Source organism: Dermacentor andersoni, chromosome 3 (assembly GCF_023375885.2).
Source record: "Dermacentor andersoni chromosome 3, qqDerAnde1_hic_scaffold, whole genome shotgun sequence".
In the NCBI taxonomy this organism is placed as follows: Eukaryota; Metazoa; Arthropoda; class Arachnida; order Ixodida; family Ixodidae; genus Dermacentor; species Dermacentor andersoni.
The window spans coordinates 55,146,329-55,165,383 of NC_092816.1; the positions used below are offsets into that span (position 1 = coordinate 55,146,329).

Genomic DNA, 19,055 nt, shown 5'->3' on the forward strand with positions numbered 1-19,055 from the left:
CACTAAGAAAGATACACAGACAGAGAGAATTAAAAAAAAAGAAAAAAGACTACGTGGGCCATCTATGCACGTTACCAATTTGAGGGAATGTCTTTTGAAGGAAGACTTCTGGAATAATAAAATTTACTGTACTGAAATTCACCACGTGAATCTGAAAATTCCTGAATAAGGTGCTGCCTTGACGAGCGCAAGCTTCCCTTAACTCGCCCGTTAATAAATTTGCCAAGGTAAATAAATGAATAAGGCCTAGCAGCATGCGCTAAAACCTTTCACACTGATTTTTCATAAAATGCCACGGTCCTTAATCTAAAAAAAAATCAGGGTTGTGCTTTTTAGGGAACATTTCTTCCCGCCTCCTAGTTGACTTGAAATGTTGGGTCTGAAAAGCAAAAGAGAGAGAGAGAGAGAAGAAAAGGGAAAAGCATGGAGGTTAACCAGTGGGGAAGATCCGGTTTGCTACCCTACGCTGGGGAGAGAAGGGAGGGTGATGCAAAGTGATAGGAAAGTAGAGAGAGAGGGAAACAAAGGGAACGCAGATACACAATAACGCTCGGTCACTGTCACCGCATACTATCACCGCACAGCACAGTAGCACTTGTAGCACTATTTAAACAGTTCAAGCTGCAGCAGCTTGTCCAAGTCTGTTGTCCATAAAAGCTCCAACAATGGCTTCGTCGGCCTCCGCTGCGATTACTTAGAAGTCGGCATTCTAAAATTGTTTCCTCAGTCAAATATCAAGAGAACTAGTTCATACTTTGGCTGACAAAGGACACCACGTTACATATCAGTGGCTTCCAAGTCACTGCGGCTTCATAGGTAACGAACACGCCGATAACGCTGCTCTGCCAACTCTTCAATGTGACGAAGAGGAGTCGATATTGCTATCAAGGGCAGATGCCACTAGCAGACTTCGAATGCTCACCCGGTGTGTCACGTTCTCCATGTGGAACACACGAAGTTTTCAAAGCAACCGGCTGCGCGACATAGACTCTTCTCTCCGCCTTCGTGTCCCAGCTGGACTCAGTCGGCGCGAAGGTACCCTTCTCTGTCTAATATGGCTGGAAGTGGCCTTTACGATGTATTTTGCTTTCCGAATCGGATGGGCCGACGACGCCTCCTATGATGACTGTTGTAGCGAGGATACTCTTCAACGAGTTCTCCGTCACTGTCCCCGCTACAATTTACAGAGATGATCGCTCAAAGGCAAAGTTAATGTACAAACCTAATGCAAAGTTAATGTAGATAATCTAGATAATATACAAAGCTAATGGCAAAGTTCATATAGGGCAGTTTAAAGCGTTGTACAGAAAGATAGGTTTGGGTGAAGCTACATATGAAGTACAGAGATCAACAATAAGGCGAAGTAGCAATTCCTGTACCACACATATATAGCGATTCCAAGGCAGCCATTAAGGCCTACCAAACCGGGATGGTCTCCCCTCAGGCCCTCCGCATTCTCCAAAGCGCCAAAAGTATCTCTCTGTATTCTATCACTTGGTTTCCCGCTCACTTGGGGTCGACTGAGGGCTCTCCTTCTAACCCTATCGAGGGCGCGCACGAGGCCGCGCGAGGACTCACTGACCGCGCCGCCTCCGCAGTCCCCCTGCCCCGAGGGGAACCTTTGATCACGTTCCGTGAGGTTACCACACACTACTATCTGTCAAGGCGAGCATTCCCCCTGCCGCCACTTACGTTATGCAGGGCGCAGGCGGTGACCCTTCGACTTTTACAAGCCCGTGCGTATCGTAACCTTGCGGTTCTTCATGCAATATAACCTGAAAGGTATCCCAGTGCGGAGTGCCCTGCCTGTAGACTTACGGCTACATTGGACCATGTGTTGTGGGAGTGCGAAGCCATCGGCTGTTCCTCTAGCGAGGATAACCTATCCTCGCTGAAGGCTGCGCTCTGAAGGCTGCGCTCTTGGGCAGCCCCGAACTCAACGACCAAACCCTGGCCGTCCAGAGTGCCCGCGATCGGGCCGTCAAGCTCGGCTTGGCGGTCCCTACGTGGTACTAGCCGGGTGGCGCGGTGTCTCCCCTGCGTCTTCTCTGGACCTATGAAAGTTATTTCACTCACTCACTCACACGCAAAAAAAAAATAAAGTATACAGAGAGAGACATAAAAAAAGTTTGGAAAGGCAACTTACGGTTACAGTTACACAATTATCCGTGAAAGGCAGCTACACAGACGCCTCGGCAATCTGTCAAAGCCTGTTCGCGAATGGAAATTAAAAGAGAGATATAAGGAGGCGCGGCTACGTACATGAAAAGGGAAGGTTCCGTTAGAAAGAATGGTCGCAGGAGAAACGTTCGAAAAATTGTCCCTCCCAATTTAGCTGGAAGCCTTTAGAGCGCCGCGCCCGCCGGCATTCTGACGCCCACCCATTCGCTCGTGGCCGAGAATTCCTGCGGGGCCACGAAAATTCGGTTCCGAGTGAATGGTCACTTTCTACACAGAAGCAGGGCACGCACTCGGAGCCGTTAAGTATTTGCCTATTTATCTGTTCGACCACGCTTGCATTTTAAAAGCACTGCGACTGAACAAGAAAGAAAGAAAGAAAGAAAGAAAGAAAGAAAGAAAGAAAGAAAGAAAGAAAGAAAGAAAGAAAGAAAGAAAGAGAAGCAGTGCTGTTGAATGGAATCTTATAACAATGGAACGCAGCGTGGTTAACTCAGCATGTCGTACGATTCGCTCGCAAGTGCGCAAACACAAATCTCCGCCAGAACAAAAAAAAAAAAAAGTTCAGTGTGTGGAAGTCCTAGGAAGCGACGCATACCAGCGAATTTTAATTGCTCTCGCTGTCAACTTTTTTTTTTCATTAGGAGTAGTTGAATGGTTTCTAGTGAATACAAGAGGGGAGGAGTGGGGGGGGGACATTTTTTTACAGATAATAGCTTTTCACTTATGCTAATTTTCTCCCGCTCTCATTCCCCCATCTCTATTTATCTATGTTACACCCCGTCACACGCAGTCATGCGATACGTATGATGTCGTTTTGGACACACGGTCCATACTAATGTAGAAGTCTTTCACAGCGAACGAAAATTCTCTTTTCAAGGCAGCCAACTCGGCATGGTCCAACTATTGTCCCAAGCCACAATGGGCGGCTGCTCTGCGCCCCGTGTTTGGAGCTTTCGCTAGAACAGATGACTATTGTATCCAGAGGACGAAAACGACGTTAAGATGTCGTTTGGGGTCCACGCGTAGTAAAATCACACTAGTATGTGCAATATGCGACTCCGTATGTCTCACATGAACAATTTTATATTGTTCATTCATCGCTCTTTTTTTCTTTTTTTGTTATCCTTCGTACCCATTTTCCCATTATTCAGTACAGGGTAGCCAACCAGAGATATCCGTTGGTTAACAGTCCCCTTTCTTGCTTTTTGCTTTTATGTCTCTCTGTGCGGATAAAACCAAATGCAGTACGTTGAAATGTACAGGACGGGAAAGCTATCGAGGACCTTTCACGTATGGTGACTCGCGTTCGTTGTTGTTCGTTCTTTCTTTCTTGCATCTGTTGCAAGTTGCTGTTCCGGCGTGCTAAACTGCCTTTCTTTTACATTCCTACATTATTACTTTTCGCGGATGTTCTTTCCCAAAGTGGAGTATGCGGAAACAAGGTGCATCTAGACTCTCAAATTATAACCCACCTAGCCCTATAACGACCTGCAGCAAAAGAAAAAAAAAGCGTTACTCCTTTAACGCGGCATCCGTAATGACCATTCGTGCGTAAACAGCTTGATTTCGCCGCGCCGCCGTCGCGTATCCGCTCCGATCCGGTGTATATTTCGTTTTCTCGCTCGCGGCGCGCATGATAATATGACCTCGCGCGATACGTGGGACAGGAAGCTAGCAACGATGTGCCGGCGAGATAATTAGAAAGAAAATATAAAAAACGGGGAGCTAGTTCTCTTTCTCGACTCGTTAATCTTCGGGCACTAATTAGAGCTCTAATTACCCTCAAAGCGAGCCGCGTTCTTCGCTGGAGTGTCTCCCCTGGGAGGCCTATATAGCCCGCCCGTCGCAGCGCGAGAAGATCGAACGTATGCTCCGGACGTCGAGCCCTGGGACGCTCTGTGTTGTGCTTGACGAAACGCTTGGTGTTCGTTTGCTTCTTTTTCTTCGTTTTCGGGAAAGGCCGCACTGCAGTTTCCTTTTGGGTATTGGTGCGCACGGAGTCTCTGGTCGTTCCAACTTTCCGACGTTGCGTAAAAAAAACAGAGACAAAAACAGCGTTGTGTTTAGACTTTGAGTGGTGGTGTGTGTTACTATGTATGTAGAGAGTTCGTGAAAATGAACTGTGGCAGGTACACGCCCGCGAAACAACTTTTTTCTTTTCTTTTTTCTGACAATGAAGGAAAGAAAGGTGCGTAGGCCATGCGCTCGCGTGATAGCACTCCCGAAGATAGTCCCCGCTGTCTCACTCGCGTTTGTGTAGGCTGGGTAACAAAAAAACGCAAACGTCTTACTTGATATACGGCGTTTACATTAGTATAAAATAACACGACTGAGCATTTTTGTTTCAGTATTTCAAGTTTATCGCCTTACTCATACCGCATTTCGGTAAGCGCGAAACCGTCGCCATTAACGAGCTACGCTGATTCAGTATCTCTGCTGCGACCAAGCGGAACGCGAAAGCGCAGTCGGACTCTGCCGGACTACTTGGCGCAGTAGCACGTGCGGGGAAGATCCGCCCCTGTAGCTTCCGCTTAGTTCCCCACAGAAAGTTGTTCGCTGGTGCGTACGGCCAGAACTGGCCATAGCTTTGAGTGTGCAGTGTATCCTTGTCTGACTTCGTACGCGGGTGCGGTGGTTCTCATCTGTTCAGCGTTTATACATCCGGGATGCTGAAATTCAGCCGACTAACAATCGTGTAGTTGTGCGCAGCCACACGAATAAAGCCGTGAGCTTTCGCAAACAGATGGCGCGAAATACCCATATAACACCTGCGCAAAGGCGACGAATACTCCGAGGGATTACGGCAGTTTGCAAGTTCAAGTCTGACTCCCCCGTTGGATGCTTTCTCTCTGGTATTCGTTTCTTTTGTTTCTTCCTTTCTATTTATTTCTCCTTATAGCAAAGGGACTGGTGCATCCGCATCATTCGCAACTGCCTTGCTGACGTGTCAAATAATTGTGCATGTGACCTCCCTGATGATGTCACGTGTAGGCTGACTTGCAAGAACTCGCTGCTGCAGATGCTGTCTTGCCAAACAGCTCCTCACATACAGAACATCACACGTACAACGGATCCGCTTATTTGTGACACCAGCTGTACTACCCCTCAGGTGTGCCGGTTGCTAGCTTTACTCTCTACGGGATTGCGCAGTGAAACAACAAACCGGACTAAAATATCCTCAGTGTAACAAATGTACAACTGCAAGAGCCTAATTTTTTTTAAATGAAAGCGTACTCTTTTATGCCTTTTTTCCCATAGTCTGGGGCGTCTGCTTGGTCGACTTCTTGCCGAGTAAAGTAAACCATACGTGGAGATAGTGCAATTGTAAAGTAGACTGATCGCAGAGATGATGCGATGAAAAAATGGGCCGATCTCGGCCACAAATGTAATCCGCTGTCACGTGGATGCCGTCGCTGTCACGTGGATCGTGTCAAGTGGTGGCCCGGTGGGAGTTTTCGCTTCCTGCTGATTTACCGGACTGCGACACGCAGTCGCCATGCGTAAGAACACATAGACGGAGGTGAAGTTTTTTTTTAATAGGTTAGAATATGTGCGATGAATCTGCATAATTTTTTACGCCTACGACTCCCTTTGCAGGTTGTGTGGTACAATCACTCGTAATTACTCGCAAATCGACTACACTTGTGCAAAACACAGCTCGAGGCACTTTATAGCCAGGATATCGTTAATCAAATGAAATTCAGCGAAAAAAAAAAGTAGTTGATTGGGCACCCCGGATAACCGTTAAATAGCAGTTAAAAGGCAGATACCGAAATGAAAGGTTTTTAAAACAAATGAACAGATTTTTTTCTCTCTCCCAATTACCACTTTACATTTGACTATTTCTAAAGCGACAGTTTCCATTGCATATTACGTTTCTTGTGATTGGTTAACATCCATACCTTCTCTTTTTATTTCCTCCTCCTCCTCGTGATTGAATATCTGCATATAAATTGACGGCTGCTTAGCATATGTGTTATGAGTGGTATTCGATAAAGTGCTTGTATATGTACACTCTGTTTAAGGTAAGTGCAAGCAATATAGAACTGTCCTTTTCAAGGCAAGCAAATTTTGTTGGAACCAAGAACAGAACATAATTTAAGTTAAATTGTTTTTCATGCAATTAACGAGTACTTATATGCGTTTGAAAAAATGCATAGAAGTTCGGTACCCGATTTCATTAACTCATTGTGATATTGGAAATGGCACTAGCCCATGGCATGGTGCTCGAGCAGATGAATACAGCTTCCGTGGACGCGACCTCTGGTTACCCGACGTGTGTTCCATTATATCTTGCAGTGAAGCCTAGAATCTGCAACCTCCCCTCTCCCACCCTCTACCCTTCGTTGAAAGAGTGCGGGCAAATAAGTATGTGACTGAACATCGCGGTAATATTCAAAGAAAGCATCGCTCAAGAAACGGAGTGCTCTTACACCCGCGTATAGTCGATCGCTCGGCACTGACCCCACGTCGCCACGTTATACATCACTGCAGGATCGCGCAACTTCCCAAAAGCCTACACTGCTCAAACTCCCTCCCGTCGCGCGCGCCTACTTCCCCTAGCCGGTGCTTTGACTGGCTTTCCATCAGCAACGCCGTGCAGTGCGGCGAAAGCTACCCGTCGCGGTGGCCGGATCTTACTTGGGAGAACCAGGACAAACGCTTCTCCTCCGTCCGTGTTTTGTTCGCACTCCACGCAGCGCCGATTGAATGGAAGCTCCACGGAAGGGTTACCAGTGCGCAATGGGCGAACCGTCCTATAGCTTCTGGGAACTCGCAGCCGACCCACGTTAACGATTAGTCGACAGGGTCCCTAGGCTTCACTGCGGTGCACGAAAGCGCTGAGACGGAGTACAGTGTGGCCCCCGCACCACAGGCCGCGACACAATAGAGACCGACCCGACGTCGTCAGCGTCCACATATCAAGAAAGAGAGGCAAAATAATGCTACGGTAGCTAGCTCCTTGCTGCCACTCCGTGGGGCAGCAGAAAGGCGCTGCGCGCGTGTGTGTAGCTACTCGGACGACGGGGTAAAATTGATGAGGGCGGGGCCCGGGCTTGCCTTACGCCGGGTCGCCCTAGCGGAGACCGCGCTGGCGGCAGCAGCGAGCGTCGGCGCCGCGTTGCGCCAGCAGCTTGTCTGCGCGCCGCCGAGAATGATTATCTCATTTGACGGGCCGCGCGGCAGCTTCTGCGGCGAGCTAGCGCCGGAGCGCGCGAAAGGGCGCTGCTTGTGGGAAGGAGGGGAGGTGAGGGGGGGGTGGGCGCAACGCAGAGCCTTGCCCACCCATGTGCGCAGGAGGCGGCCCGAACTCTTGCCGGAGGAGCGCTGTCGCCTTTAATCTCGCGGAGTGAGAGAACACGTGCGCGCGGTGTTTGACCGCCGGCGCTCTCTGCCCGCGGTGCGCAGCTCCCGGATCGCGAAATTCGCAATTTGCGTTCCGGAGCACAAAGGCGATGAGTTTGCGCAGACCCGACGCGGTGGCGTAGCGGCGAAGGGAAGGCGTTGCGTTATTAAGCACGCGCGCTTTCGAGGTTCGACTGCCGGCCGTGGCGGTCGCGTTTTGATGGGGGCGGATTGCAAGAAAGCGCTCGTGTGGGCCGTGCATCGAATGTACGTTATAGAGAACTCTGGTGTGTGTGTGTGGGGGGGGGGGGGGGAGAGATATTCATCACGAATCTCCCACCACAACGTGCCTGATAATCATAACGTAGTGTTGGCACCTCAAAACTCGGGGATTGTTTAACGTATGCTCATGGGCGAGCCAATCGGTACAGATGGCATTGTTATGCCTATGTTGTTTTATTCTTTGCCGGCGATGGTTTCACAGCGCATCGTCACCGCTATCACATTATCGCTGGGCGCAAGACGCGCTCACATTTCTCCTTCCTACTTCTTTTGCAAACAGTTTTATAACTGCGTGAACACACGACCACACAGCGAGCACACACAGACAGGCGCGCAGACTTGCAACTAATCTTTATTCCACAAAGACCGCATATAGGTACATCTCAGAAATACACCACTGCGCGTGTGCAGAAAAAGCATAATCACTAAAAAAAGAACTTTCTGTTCAAGCAACGCGCAGCCTATCTACATTCATCAGTAAACCTCATCTCAATGCTGTACAGATGAACTGAGGTGTCGCTGACACAATCATGTCCCTTCTTTCTGATATGATACGCCTCGCGTAACTCCCTCGCTCGGCTATCTTGGCACCGGCATAATATCTTCAGTTCTTTCGGGATAGGCTTACACGGGCACGCCAAGCCGTTGGTACGAAAGTGCTCACTCGCTTGATTCCTTGTTGACAATTCATGCTCACGAAAGCGCACAATCACTCACCTTCCACTTTCGCCTACGTATACTTTGGCACTTGAAAAACGAATCTGATAGACTACCCCAACTTTGCAGTCTACGTAGGAATTAGTGCGCTTTATTCCGCACCCTTGGGACCTAATCGTGCCTCTTCCTCCGCGCTAACATATGCCAGGAAGCTTGCCGGGAGCCGAAAACGCCACCTCAACTCCGTATCCTTTCCCAACCCTTTCTTAAGTTGTGGTAAGTCTTGTGAACATAAGGCACAACTTTACGTTTTTCATCTTTGCGCACCCTTGCAGCCTTAAAGAAGTCATGCACACACAAAATACAGGAAAGCTTTGACAAGCAGATTGTAAGGTTAGAAGAAGCTGGTTTCCCGCAGTCAGTCATTTGAGCAGTAGCAGAGGCAGTACTTAAGAAGATTAAAACGGAAAACAGTATTATTTTCAGTAAAAGAAGCGTGCAAATAAATATTTAAAGCAAAAGCGCTGATACGCTGTTATTCATGTTATTTCTTTTTTTTTTGCCGTTACGTAAACGCGCCTCCTACACAAACAATCTCCTCTGCAGTTATTTTGCGGTCCAGCTTAGAGTGAGATCAAAGACAGCGCGCTAAAACAGCGCATTTGGCTGCCTCCACTGTTGACATCCGTGGCAACACCACTTGTGTGTTTGTGACTTGTATTACAGTGCTTGTAATGCTTGCTCTCGTTTGGTCTTGTTTTTTTTTTTTTTTGTTGCTTTTTTCCTTTTCGGAATAGGGTTTGGGACTTGAGAATAGCTTGGCCTAAAGAGGGCTAGTTTCCTTTTTGTCATTAGGAGGAAACACAACAGGGAGAGAAAGAGAGAGATATATATAGCAAAGAGAATTAAAAGAAAATGAGGTTTTACGTGCCAAAACCACTTTCAGATTATGAGGCACGCCGTAGTGGAGGACTCCGGAAATTTCGACCACCTGGGGTTCTTTAACGTGCAGCTAAATGTAAGTACACTGGTGTTTTCGCATTTCGCCCCCAGCGAAATGCGGCCGCCGAGGCCGGGATTCGATCCCGCGACCTCGTGTTCAGCAGCCTAACACCATAGCCACTGAGCAACCACGGCGGGTTTAGAGCAAAGAGAGGAAAGGCAGGGAGGTCAACCAGACGACTGTCCGTTTTCAGGGAAAGGCAAGCAGCAAGAAAGCAAGCAAGGTAAACACACTGTGAAAGACGGCTGGCATTCGGCTACAAAAAACAGCCCGCTCAGCCGTTTCGTACTTTCGTCTTGGCCGAACGGGAGGTCAGTAGGTAACGGCGCACGAAAAAAAAATAATACATAAATAAAAAATAAGGAGAATTGGGGGGGAACAAAGGCCCCGAGGCAAGTGCTACAGGCTAAAAAATAGCTTTCCTGCGCTGCTCGAGAAAGGAACCAAAGGTCAGGGTTTTGTGGTTATAGCAGGTAAAGAGGGAAGGAGGACAGAACGTGCCTCGTTTTCAGTCTACCACTCCGGATAATTGAAAACAGCGTTACAGAAAGACGCGCCACTCCCAAGCGAGACAAGATGCTTTCACTGCCGTCTTCGGGACCAAAGGCGCAAGTAGAAGCAGGTGTTTCGCGCTGTAGTTCTTCGCGGACTGTGTTGTTCCTGCCTGACGAAAAGGGACGTGACTGTCCTGGTGGCGCGTTTGGTCCGGCAACTGGTGTCTACAACTTGCGCAACCTATCTGCGGTATTTTTTCAAGACTTTTCCGGCATTGTAAGGCGCTGTATAGATAGCGGCGCTTTGCGTTTACGTTTTGCTTTGGACTATACAACGCCATCGGGCTTTCAGTTCTGCTGCAGTGAAGACTACCCACTGCAGCGCATTCTGTCATTGCCTGCCTCCACCGTACCGCCTGTTTTTATGACGTCTTATTCTGGTTAATAAATATACGGAATTCGAAACGCATTGATAATTTTGGCAGGGCAAAATTAATAGAACCAGCCTATTTTCCATGCTTAACACCTTTGCAGAATTTCATGCCTTATGCAAGAAAAAAAAAAACGCACGAAGCAATCGCAGTAGCAGTAGTCTGAAGGGCTCAGCTCTATTTCGCATTGTTAGTCGGAAGGGTCTACTGTCTAGGTCGACGATTACCCTGACTAGACCAACCACTAAGCCTGGCAACCAACAGCTGCTTTTACTAGACTTAACGAGTGGGTCAACGAAAAGCCTTCCGTTTTCGAAGAAACTTCGAATGAAATTTATATCTGTCTTTCATCAGCGCAACCAAAATCCATCTACACAAGCACTTTGCGACTATGCTTCTAGCGCTTCCGCTTCATCGCCCATCAAGTACCCTCTATCTCCATCTTGCGATTTCCGTGCAGTACAAAGAATGCACCTGGTGTGTCAGTCAATCTGAAAAATAAATGAGCAGAAACCATCGACGATGATTGTCAGTGTAAGCGAATAGCCCGAACGATCGATCGTAAGAACGAACGAACGAACGAACGAACGAACGAACGAACGAACGAACGAACGAACGAACGAACGAACGAACGAACGAGCGAGCGAGCGAACGAGCGAGCGAGCGAGCGAGCGAGCGAGCGAACGAACGAACGAACGAACGAACGAACGAACGAACGAACGAACGAACGAACGAACGAACGAACGAACGAGCGAGCGATAGAACGAACGAACGAACGAACGAACGAACGAACGAACGAACGAACGAACGAACGAACGAACGAACGAACGAACTAGCAAACAAACGAACGAAGAACGACCAGCAAACGAAAGGGCGAGTAAGATTGAGTGAGAGATCTAGCGAAAGAGAGAGAGAGAGAGTGAGCGAACGAACGTTTCCCTTGCCAAGTTCGGCCATCGACCACTGGCCTACGACCATCGACCAACCTAGCAACGACTGCCAACTAACCACGAAAACGGCCAAAATTTCCAAGGAAAGGTATTTGCCTTAATATGAGAAGGTGGCTCCTCAGACACTGTCCCCCTGTGCTCACACTTCGCGCGACGCCGACTGAATTGAAAGCGTCACGGAATGATTAGCTGCGTGCATTGTCTGTTATTTATAATGTCTTGCGCGATATTTATTTGCATTACTTGAATTCCCGCGTTCATTTGCAGCATCCCCTATGTTACATTCCTGCGTTTCGTGCGTATGCCTTTTGCTGTGTTATATTGATCAGTCGTACCTACACCCATATGTTACATTTGTGCTACTTGCTTTCGGAGTGCGAAAATTTCGATTTGTTAGTGATTGTTTGTTATTTGCATCCTGAGATAATGTACGATCGCGAATCTAGTTTAACGCGCTTTTTTTTTCTGTGCGTTAACTCTCTGGCAGTAACGGGCGGGGAGGGAGGAGAGGGGGGGGGAGGGCTCCGTCAAGCTGTCATTTATGCCAGCTTTCCCTGTTGGCCCTCCCGGCTTGTGGAAAGCGCTACTTGGTGCAAATAAAGTTCAAAGTCGAGATCGGGCAAGCCCTCCCTTCTTTGGAACGCGCAGCCGTCTTTCTCGTCGCCGATTGGCTGCGAAAGCGAGCCCCTGTGGCCTTCACTGCACTACGCGTACTTGGTAAGGCAAAGTACAGGTGGCCCTCGCTTACGCGTTACCGCGCATCTATCTGTCCGCTCTAACCATTTTGGCCATGCATTCCTAGCCGATAAGATCAGGGAGGCAGGGACGGGCCGATCCCTACGGCGCGGCCTCCTCCTTTGAACGCCGAATGTGGTTAGCCCGAAAAAAAGGGATCCGGCGGGCCGGTTTCGCGATCAGCGAGGCACAAAAGACCCGAGCGAGGCGCGCTCAGGTGGTGGCGGTCGACGGGCTCGGTGCACCGTCTTCGAAACGAGACGAGGCTGCCGACGAGAACGCGCGCGCATCGATTTGCTTCTCCTCCTGGCACGGGTGCGCATCGGGTGCGTTACAATCATCGGTCGGGGCAAGGAAAAACGCCTTGCGGGGCAGCTGGCCATCTCATCACGCCGCATATCCGCACGCTACTATGCCTGCGCTCCACCTCGACCCGCGCTTCCCGGCTGCTTCTTCGTCGTTCTTCGAACATTTCCTTTCTATCCTCCTTTTGTGCTTTGTTCGTTTAATCTTTTAGCTGTTTCGGTGCTTCGCTTGTACATTCTCCGAACCGACGTGACGGCCACCGCGAGGCGCCTGTTTACTCGATGAGAAGCAGACGAGCTGTTGGTATCTCAAATTTCCCCTTGTTCCCAAGGCCAGCGCTTCTTTCTTTCTTTCTTTCTTTCTTTCTTTCTTTCTTTCTTTCTTTCTTTCTTTCCTTCTTTCTTTCTTTCTTTCTTTCTTTCTTTTTTTTTTTCGTCCTTTCTTGTGGTGACGGAGGCGGCGCACACAAAAGGAGTTATGTGCCTCGAGTGCTGCTATAGGTATTTTGGGATTCATCGCGGCGAATAGGGACGTGGCGGTTGCGTTCCCTATTCAGTTGCCACAGCCGTCACCTTCCGCGTACGTGCAGCTGGTTCCGACGGCTGTTGGTATTACGTAACGGTCTAAACGAAGGGGAAGGGAGAGCGAGAGGGTTGAGGGGGCAGATACATGTTTAGTGAGAACGAAGGACGGGTAATGCAAAAGCGCGTGTGCGTAGCCGCAAGCTTGAAAAACAAAACAAAAACAAATAGGTGGATGAAAACTATTTGGGAACTGTGCGGAATCGTCCTGTTCAAAGTCCACGCGGTGTAGCTCGAGGAAGTAAGCTGGCATCAATTATTACGAGCACATATTCAATTACACGCTATGCGAGAGACTCCGTCGCTTCACGCAGCGCAGTCTCTCTCTCTCTCTCTCTCTCTCTCTCTCTCTCTCTCTCTCTCTCTCTATATATATATATATATATATATATATATATATATATATATATATATATATATATATATATATATATAACGCACTCGCAGCTCAGTGAACTCCTGCTCTCCGGAAAGTGTACCGCAGAAGACAGCTCGTCAACGTTGTGACGCAGAAAGTAATTAACTTCGGTCACCGTAACACGAGAGCGGCACTCATTGTTCCTTCTTTTTTACCGTCGTCTTTCTTTATTTCTTCAAGGCACGCCGATAGGTCTTGCCCGCTCTCAAACACGGATATATTGGCAGCCAATTTTTCTCTCTTGTCGTGGTTTCATTTTTTTTCGATCGACTCTGCCTGCCGGCACGGCACCCTTTCGCTGCAAGCCCTGACCTCTCCCAAATCCACTCGCCAAAGTAATATGGCTGGTTTCCAGTTTTCTGAGAACCTGCCCACTCCGAGAGAGACGTAGAGCGCGTTCGCCTTCGCCGTTTGTGTAGAGCTCCCAAGCGGAAGAAAATGAACTGCGGCAACCGCGCGCGTTATATTTCGCCTCACTCCTGATATCTTATTTGGTTCCTTTTTTTTTCTCTCTGGTCCTGTCATTTTATTATTTGCTCTCCGTATTTCATTGCTCGCTGTCGCGCGCACCGAATCCTCCTCTTCACGAGCAGTCACTCTCTGCGGTGGATCTTGCGTGGGGTGTAACGTACAACGCTGGTTGGTTGGCTGTTCTATTGCTCCCCTCATACTTGCAGCTCTGCTTACCCCGGCTCTCCCCCTCCGAGATTTGTCGAAAAAGCAGCGCCTTGTCTGATTAAAGTTTCAGCGGTCCATCAGTCCTCGCCGCTCAATCTCACCCCCCTGACAGATGGAGGTGAATGAGCGAATAGAAGGGGGAGGGGGCGCTCATTTCTTTTACATCAGCGGCCGGCGACGACGATGAGACGGTTTTAAGGACGAAGCTATATTTTACTTTCTTGTCTTTTCTCTATGTGTAGTGTTTTCCCTGCTGTCTGTCTGTCTGTCTGTCTGTCTGTCTGTCTGTCTGTCTGTCTGTCTGTCTGTCTGTCTGTCTGTCTGTCTGTCTGTCTGTCTGTCTGTCTGTCTGTCTGTCTGTCTGTCTGTCTGTGCACATGCTTCCCTTCCCCACTTTCTTCCGTATTTATGTCCCCCTTACTCTTCTCACATTGTAGGGTAGCTAACAGGGTTCTAGTCTTCTGGTTAGTCTCGTTGCCTTCCATGTCTAACCACTTCTTTTTCTCCTTCTCGTCCTTTTTGTTAAAAATGTTATTTGTAATAGAATGTTCTGCCTAGCATTAGCAATGGCTTCTGGCATCTTCTGAAGCCTGTTGTGTTTCATGTGTCTAATCACGGCTCGAAAAAAGGAAGGAAAAATAGAGTCGCAGTTTCGGCCGAAAGGCCAAGCATCGATTGCGATAGCAAATTAGTGGACAGCTATGTGAAGCAAGGATAGTAGCTTTATCTGCCGTATGAATTTGTAAACGTAGGCATACTAACTAAATTAACAAGCGTGGTGTCACGCGCGCACAAGCAAACATGAAAACATCTCACTCGATCACCGCGGAAACTCGCTATCAAAACGCTGGAGTGAGGAAGCGCGGTGGCAGCAACGAGCGAATCGACGTTGTTTGTACATGTGTACTTGATAGTACTTGTTCGTGTGTTCGTGCGTGCTTGCGTTTATCGCTTGTGCAACTGCGACACAATGATAACGCTTCCCGTCCGTTGTCTTGTTTGTGCAGGCCATTCGATTGCAGAAGGAAAGAATCGAGCACGAGTACCGACTTCGGCTTCGAGATGTGGTGAGTGCGAACTATTTACTCACGCCTTCTTCTAGAAGCCGGTCTAACCGGTTCGGGCTTGCGTGCCGCGTCCTGCAAGATTACTATACCTATCGCTCACTGATTTGGCATACTAAGCTAGGCTACCTTCGTAAATTATATAGTGATCTCAACATAGTAAACTTGCTCTGAACTTTCCCAGGCGAGAAAGTATGACTTACTCGAAGAGATAATCACAATCTAATACCCAGTTTATACAGGCATGGCAGCCACCCATCCTTTCAGGAAACATATAACCACGGTTATCTCCTTAATCATGGTAACTGCATGTATATATTTCAGTTAGGCTTTCTTTGTAAGCGATTATACGTGCGATAAGGTGCAAAAGGTTCATCGGATAAGGATAAGGTTCATCGTAGCAGCAGTCAACATTGCCGTGGGCCTAAGTCTGCGACGTAGCCGTAATTTGAGTAATGCAATCGAGAAGTTTGCTGTCAGGCGGTTTACGGGGTGCATGAGGAAGCTAAAGATGGGTGCCGATAGAAGAAAACACGCTGTCAGGTAAAATTCACATGTTTGTAATTAGACATGCCTGGGAATGTGCTTCTTTCCAGACCACCTGGTCTGGCCATTTTGAGCTTGCAAAATGACAAATGCGCGCTAATGACCGTGTCTGCTAAGTATGACATCTCTGAGTGGCGCGTAAAGAGCATACATTTCAAACCGAACGCTGTCTGCGCTTCTCCTCGCGGGCGTCGCCCTCCCAGCCGGAAAGTCGACGCATGCCGCACAAGTGGGCCTACTTACATGGCAGTGCTGTGACGTCGCTCGTAGTGGCATGTGACTTCGAGAATTTTTCAAAGCAACTGTAGTTATTTGTTTGATCTGTTGCTTCAACAAACGAATTATAGTTCAGAGAAAGAAGTCGCAGGTTCGCCCGAAAAGCGAGGCATTGAATGGGATAGCAAATTCGCATACTGCCATTTAAAGTAAGTATAGTACTTTTATCGGGCATACCAGCAGCTCGTAAACATTCGCTTGCGAATTATATTAACAAGCATGGTGTCAGCGCGCACAGCAAACATGAACACATCACACTCGATGACCGCAGACACTCGTTGTCCAAACGCTGGTGTCAGGAAGCGTGGCAGCAGCAGCGAGCGAAGTGACCTTCGTGCTGTCTGTCGCTTCAACGCAAACAGGGCGGCCAGAACACACGGCGCGCACAAAGCTATACGAGCCGTCAACGCACCTAGACTCCGCCCCCAACGCAATCGCTCGTAAGATACGGCCGCCAGGTCGCGCGCAGCCGCCACACACGCAGTTGCATCCGAAGTAGAACGGTGCCCCCCCTACCCCCTCCCCAGTGCATCCAAACGTTGGTTGCCTCTCGCGCGAGGGAAGACGGCGCGCTTCTTCCTCGCTTTCCGCCCCTTCGCGCGAGCGAGATTTTGCGGTGATCGTCTACTCCCCTCACACGCTTTCACTCGCACATACAGCGTAGGGCGTGCAGCGACGGTGTTATCGCCCTTGGATGGTGCTGTCGCCCTTGGCGCCTCCGATGGCTGAAATTCGCCGGGAGTGTCCATATAATTGCCATCGCAATAATACAAAACGTACGAACCGAATATCTGCGTGTGTTTGTTTTACTTCGCACCGTAGCAAGAGAGGTGTACTTCTGTTTCGTCTGCTTGTCCCCATGACGTGCAGTCACGCGCGCAGAGAGCGAAACTATGTGTTGCCGCGCGCGATCATGCTCTGTGATCTGCTGGCGTCTGCCTAAATGTTTGTGTAGTACTCACTTTAACCGCTGGTTAGGTGTTCTCGTGCAGAGCGCGCAATATTGTGCGCTGCGCAAACCATGACAAACGCAACAGCTCACGCGAGAGACCGTCAGCGGTAGTGCGCTGCGCAGCAAAAAAAAGCGAGTGAAAAAAAAATTGGAGGACGCTTAAGCTTCGCCTTCAAGATTGGAACGCGACAGCGTTCCTGTAGACCCGCCAAGGGGTGTAAGACAATGCGCTACGGCGCAGCGATCACTTACGAGGCGCCCCGCACCGGACTTTGCACCCACCAATCACGCAGTGAGCGTCGAGCAACGCAGCGTTCGGCGAGGCAACGAAACGTGAGCCTGAGCAAGCGGAATGAACCAAAGAACTCGTTGTCTCGGAATGGGAAACAATCTACGCGAGGCAAACGTCGGGATCGGCACGGACAGCCGGGCCGCGACGCGCCTCGCACCGGTCCCCGCACAGCCCCAATGCGCGCGTGCCGCGCCATCTGTCGGGGCAGCGCCGTACATTGCGAGGAGGGGGGTCTTCCGTGTTTGCCGCAAGATGGCTCTGCGTGTGTGGAAAGCGCAGAAGAAATGTAGCAGAAACGTACTTCGCTACGCGTTTAACTGCGACTTCTGTAATTGACATGCTCATAATTACCGATATACGCAGCAGTATAACTTTCTACGGCACGTTTCTAAGGCAACACCGCATTCACTAGAGGCGCTTTTGTCCCACTTTGAACCATCGAACTCATGGCTGAGTGGTAGCTTCTCCGTCTCACACTCCGGATACTCTGGTTCGATTCCCCCCCAGCCCATCTTGTAATTTATTTTTATTTATGAATTGCCTTCCGGGATTTTTCGCTCACGGCCAACGCCGCCGACGCCGACGACACCGGCTTTTCTGCGACACCAGCTCCTTAACGCTGTCGCGTTAGAAAAGAAGGCTTGACCCGTGACGTATGCTTCATTATGGGAGAAAGCAGGGAAGGAATTCCGCTTGCGGAGGCTAGACGGGGGCCGACTAGTGGACCGAGGTCAACAGAACATAAGTCACAGACCTGAAGCAAGTATAGGCCACCCTGTGTACCATTCGGTCCCTAAAGACGTCAACATTAAGGCGATCTGCCGATGCTACATGGCGCCACTGCTTGATTCATTTATCACCAGGGCACACGCCGTGACCCTAGCTGTGTTCATGTGCAGGCACTCATATAGCGCCCTGAACGCTACAGCCAGCCTCATTCACCAGAGCTATGTTGGGCGTCATCGGCCAGCTTCATTTTTCTATGAAGCTGATGCAGTTAAAGAACTGTCATGGGACATTGTACTGACTCCGAGTCTTTATTTTTCGTTTGTCAGCATCTCCTAATTCAGTGATATGTTGCTTCTGACTCGCACTCTCTCGCGGGAGGAGGAAGCGCGTGACGAAAAGCACAAGGACGGTGCGGTTCGTCCGTGTACACACACACACACACACACACACACGCACACACACACACACACACACACACACACACACACACACACACACACACGCACACGCACACACACACATATATATATATATATATATATATATATATATATATAGAGAGAGAGAGAGAGAGACGGCACCATAGAAGCGTGCCTGCGTGCCTCAAATTGGGTTGCAAGAAATATCATTAAAACCGATATATATATATATATGGAAAGAGAGAGAGAGACTGGGAAGGGTCCTGCGTGCAGCCTGGTTATAGGTTTGTGCGTGATTTCTTTTGTTTTTTGTAACTAACTTGAGGCACGCTTCTAGGGTACCGTCTTCGATTGCAGCTAATACTGAGGGTTATTCAATCAGTACCAAAGCCAGCCCCTCTTAAAGGGTGATTCTTAACCACCCCCATTTCCTCCTGGAAGACCCACCGTCACTCTTACTGTCAAACTTGAATACAGGCAAAAAAAAATGCGCTATGCGGAAGTGGCGTATCATTGATACGGTACTTCCTCACAACACATGCTTGAACATTCGCTGCGGCGGCTTACTCGATTTATGCGCTTTGCCCCCCCCCCCCCCTGTCCTCCCCCCCTGTCCTCCCCCCCTGTCCTCCCCCCCCCTGAAAGAAAAATAAATTCGAGAGATACGTGGTTCGACGCCGGTATAGCGCAACGCATCGATAATATTTTTTTATTG

At 49.1% G+C, this 19,055-nt stretch overlaps 1 protein-coding gene across 4 annotated transcripts in view; it reads left to right on the forward strand.

Annotated features, from left to right (window-relative positions):
• Nucleotides 1–19,055, forward strand: part of Rbp (RIM-binding protein) — a 410,709-nt gene that overhangs the window by 255,642 nt on the left and 136,012 nt on the right. For all 4 annotated transcript variants that reach the window (XM_055063294.2, XM_055063288.1, XM_055063302.2 and 1 more), the window contains exon 5: nucleotides 15,070–15,129. In XM_055063294.2, coding sequence (XP_054919269.1) covers nucleotides 15,070–15,129 — 60 coding nt within the window. The remainder of the gene's footprint in view (nucleotides 1–15,069; nucleotides 15,130–19,055) is intronic.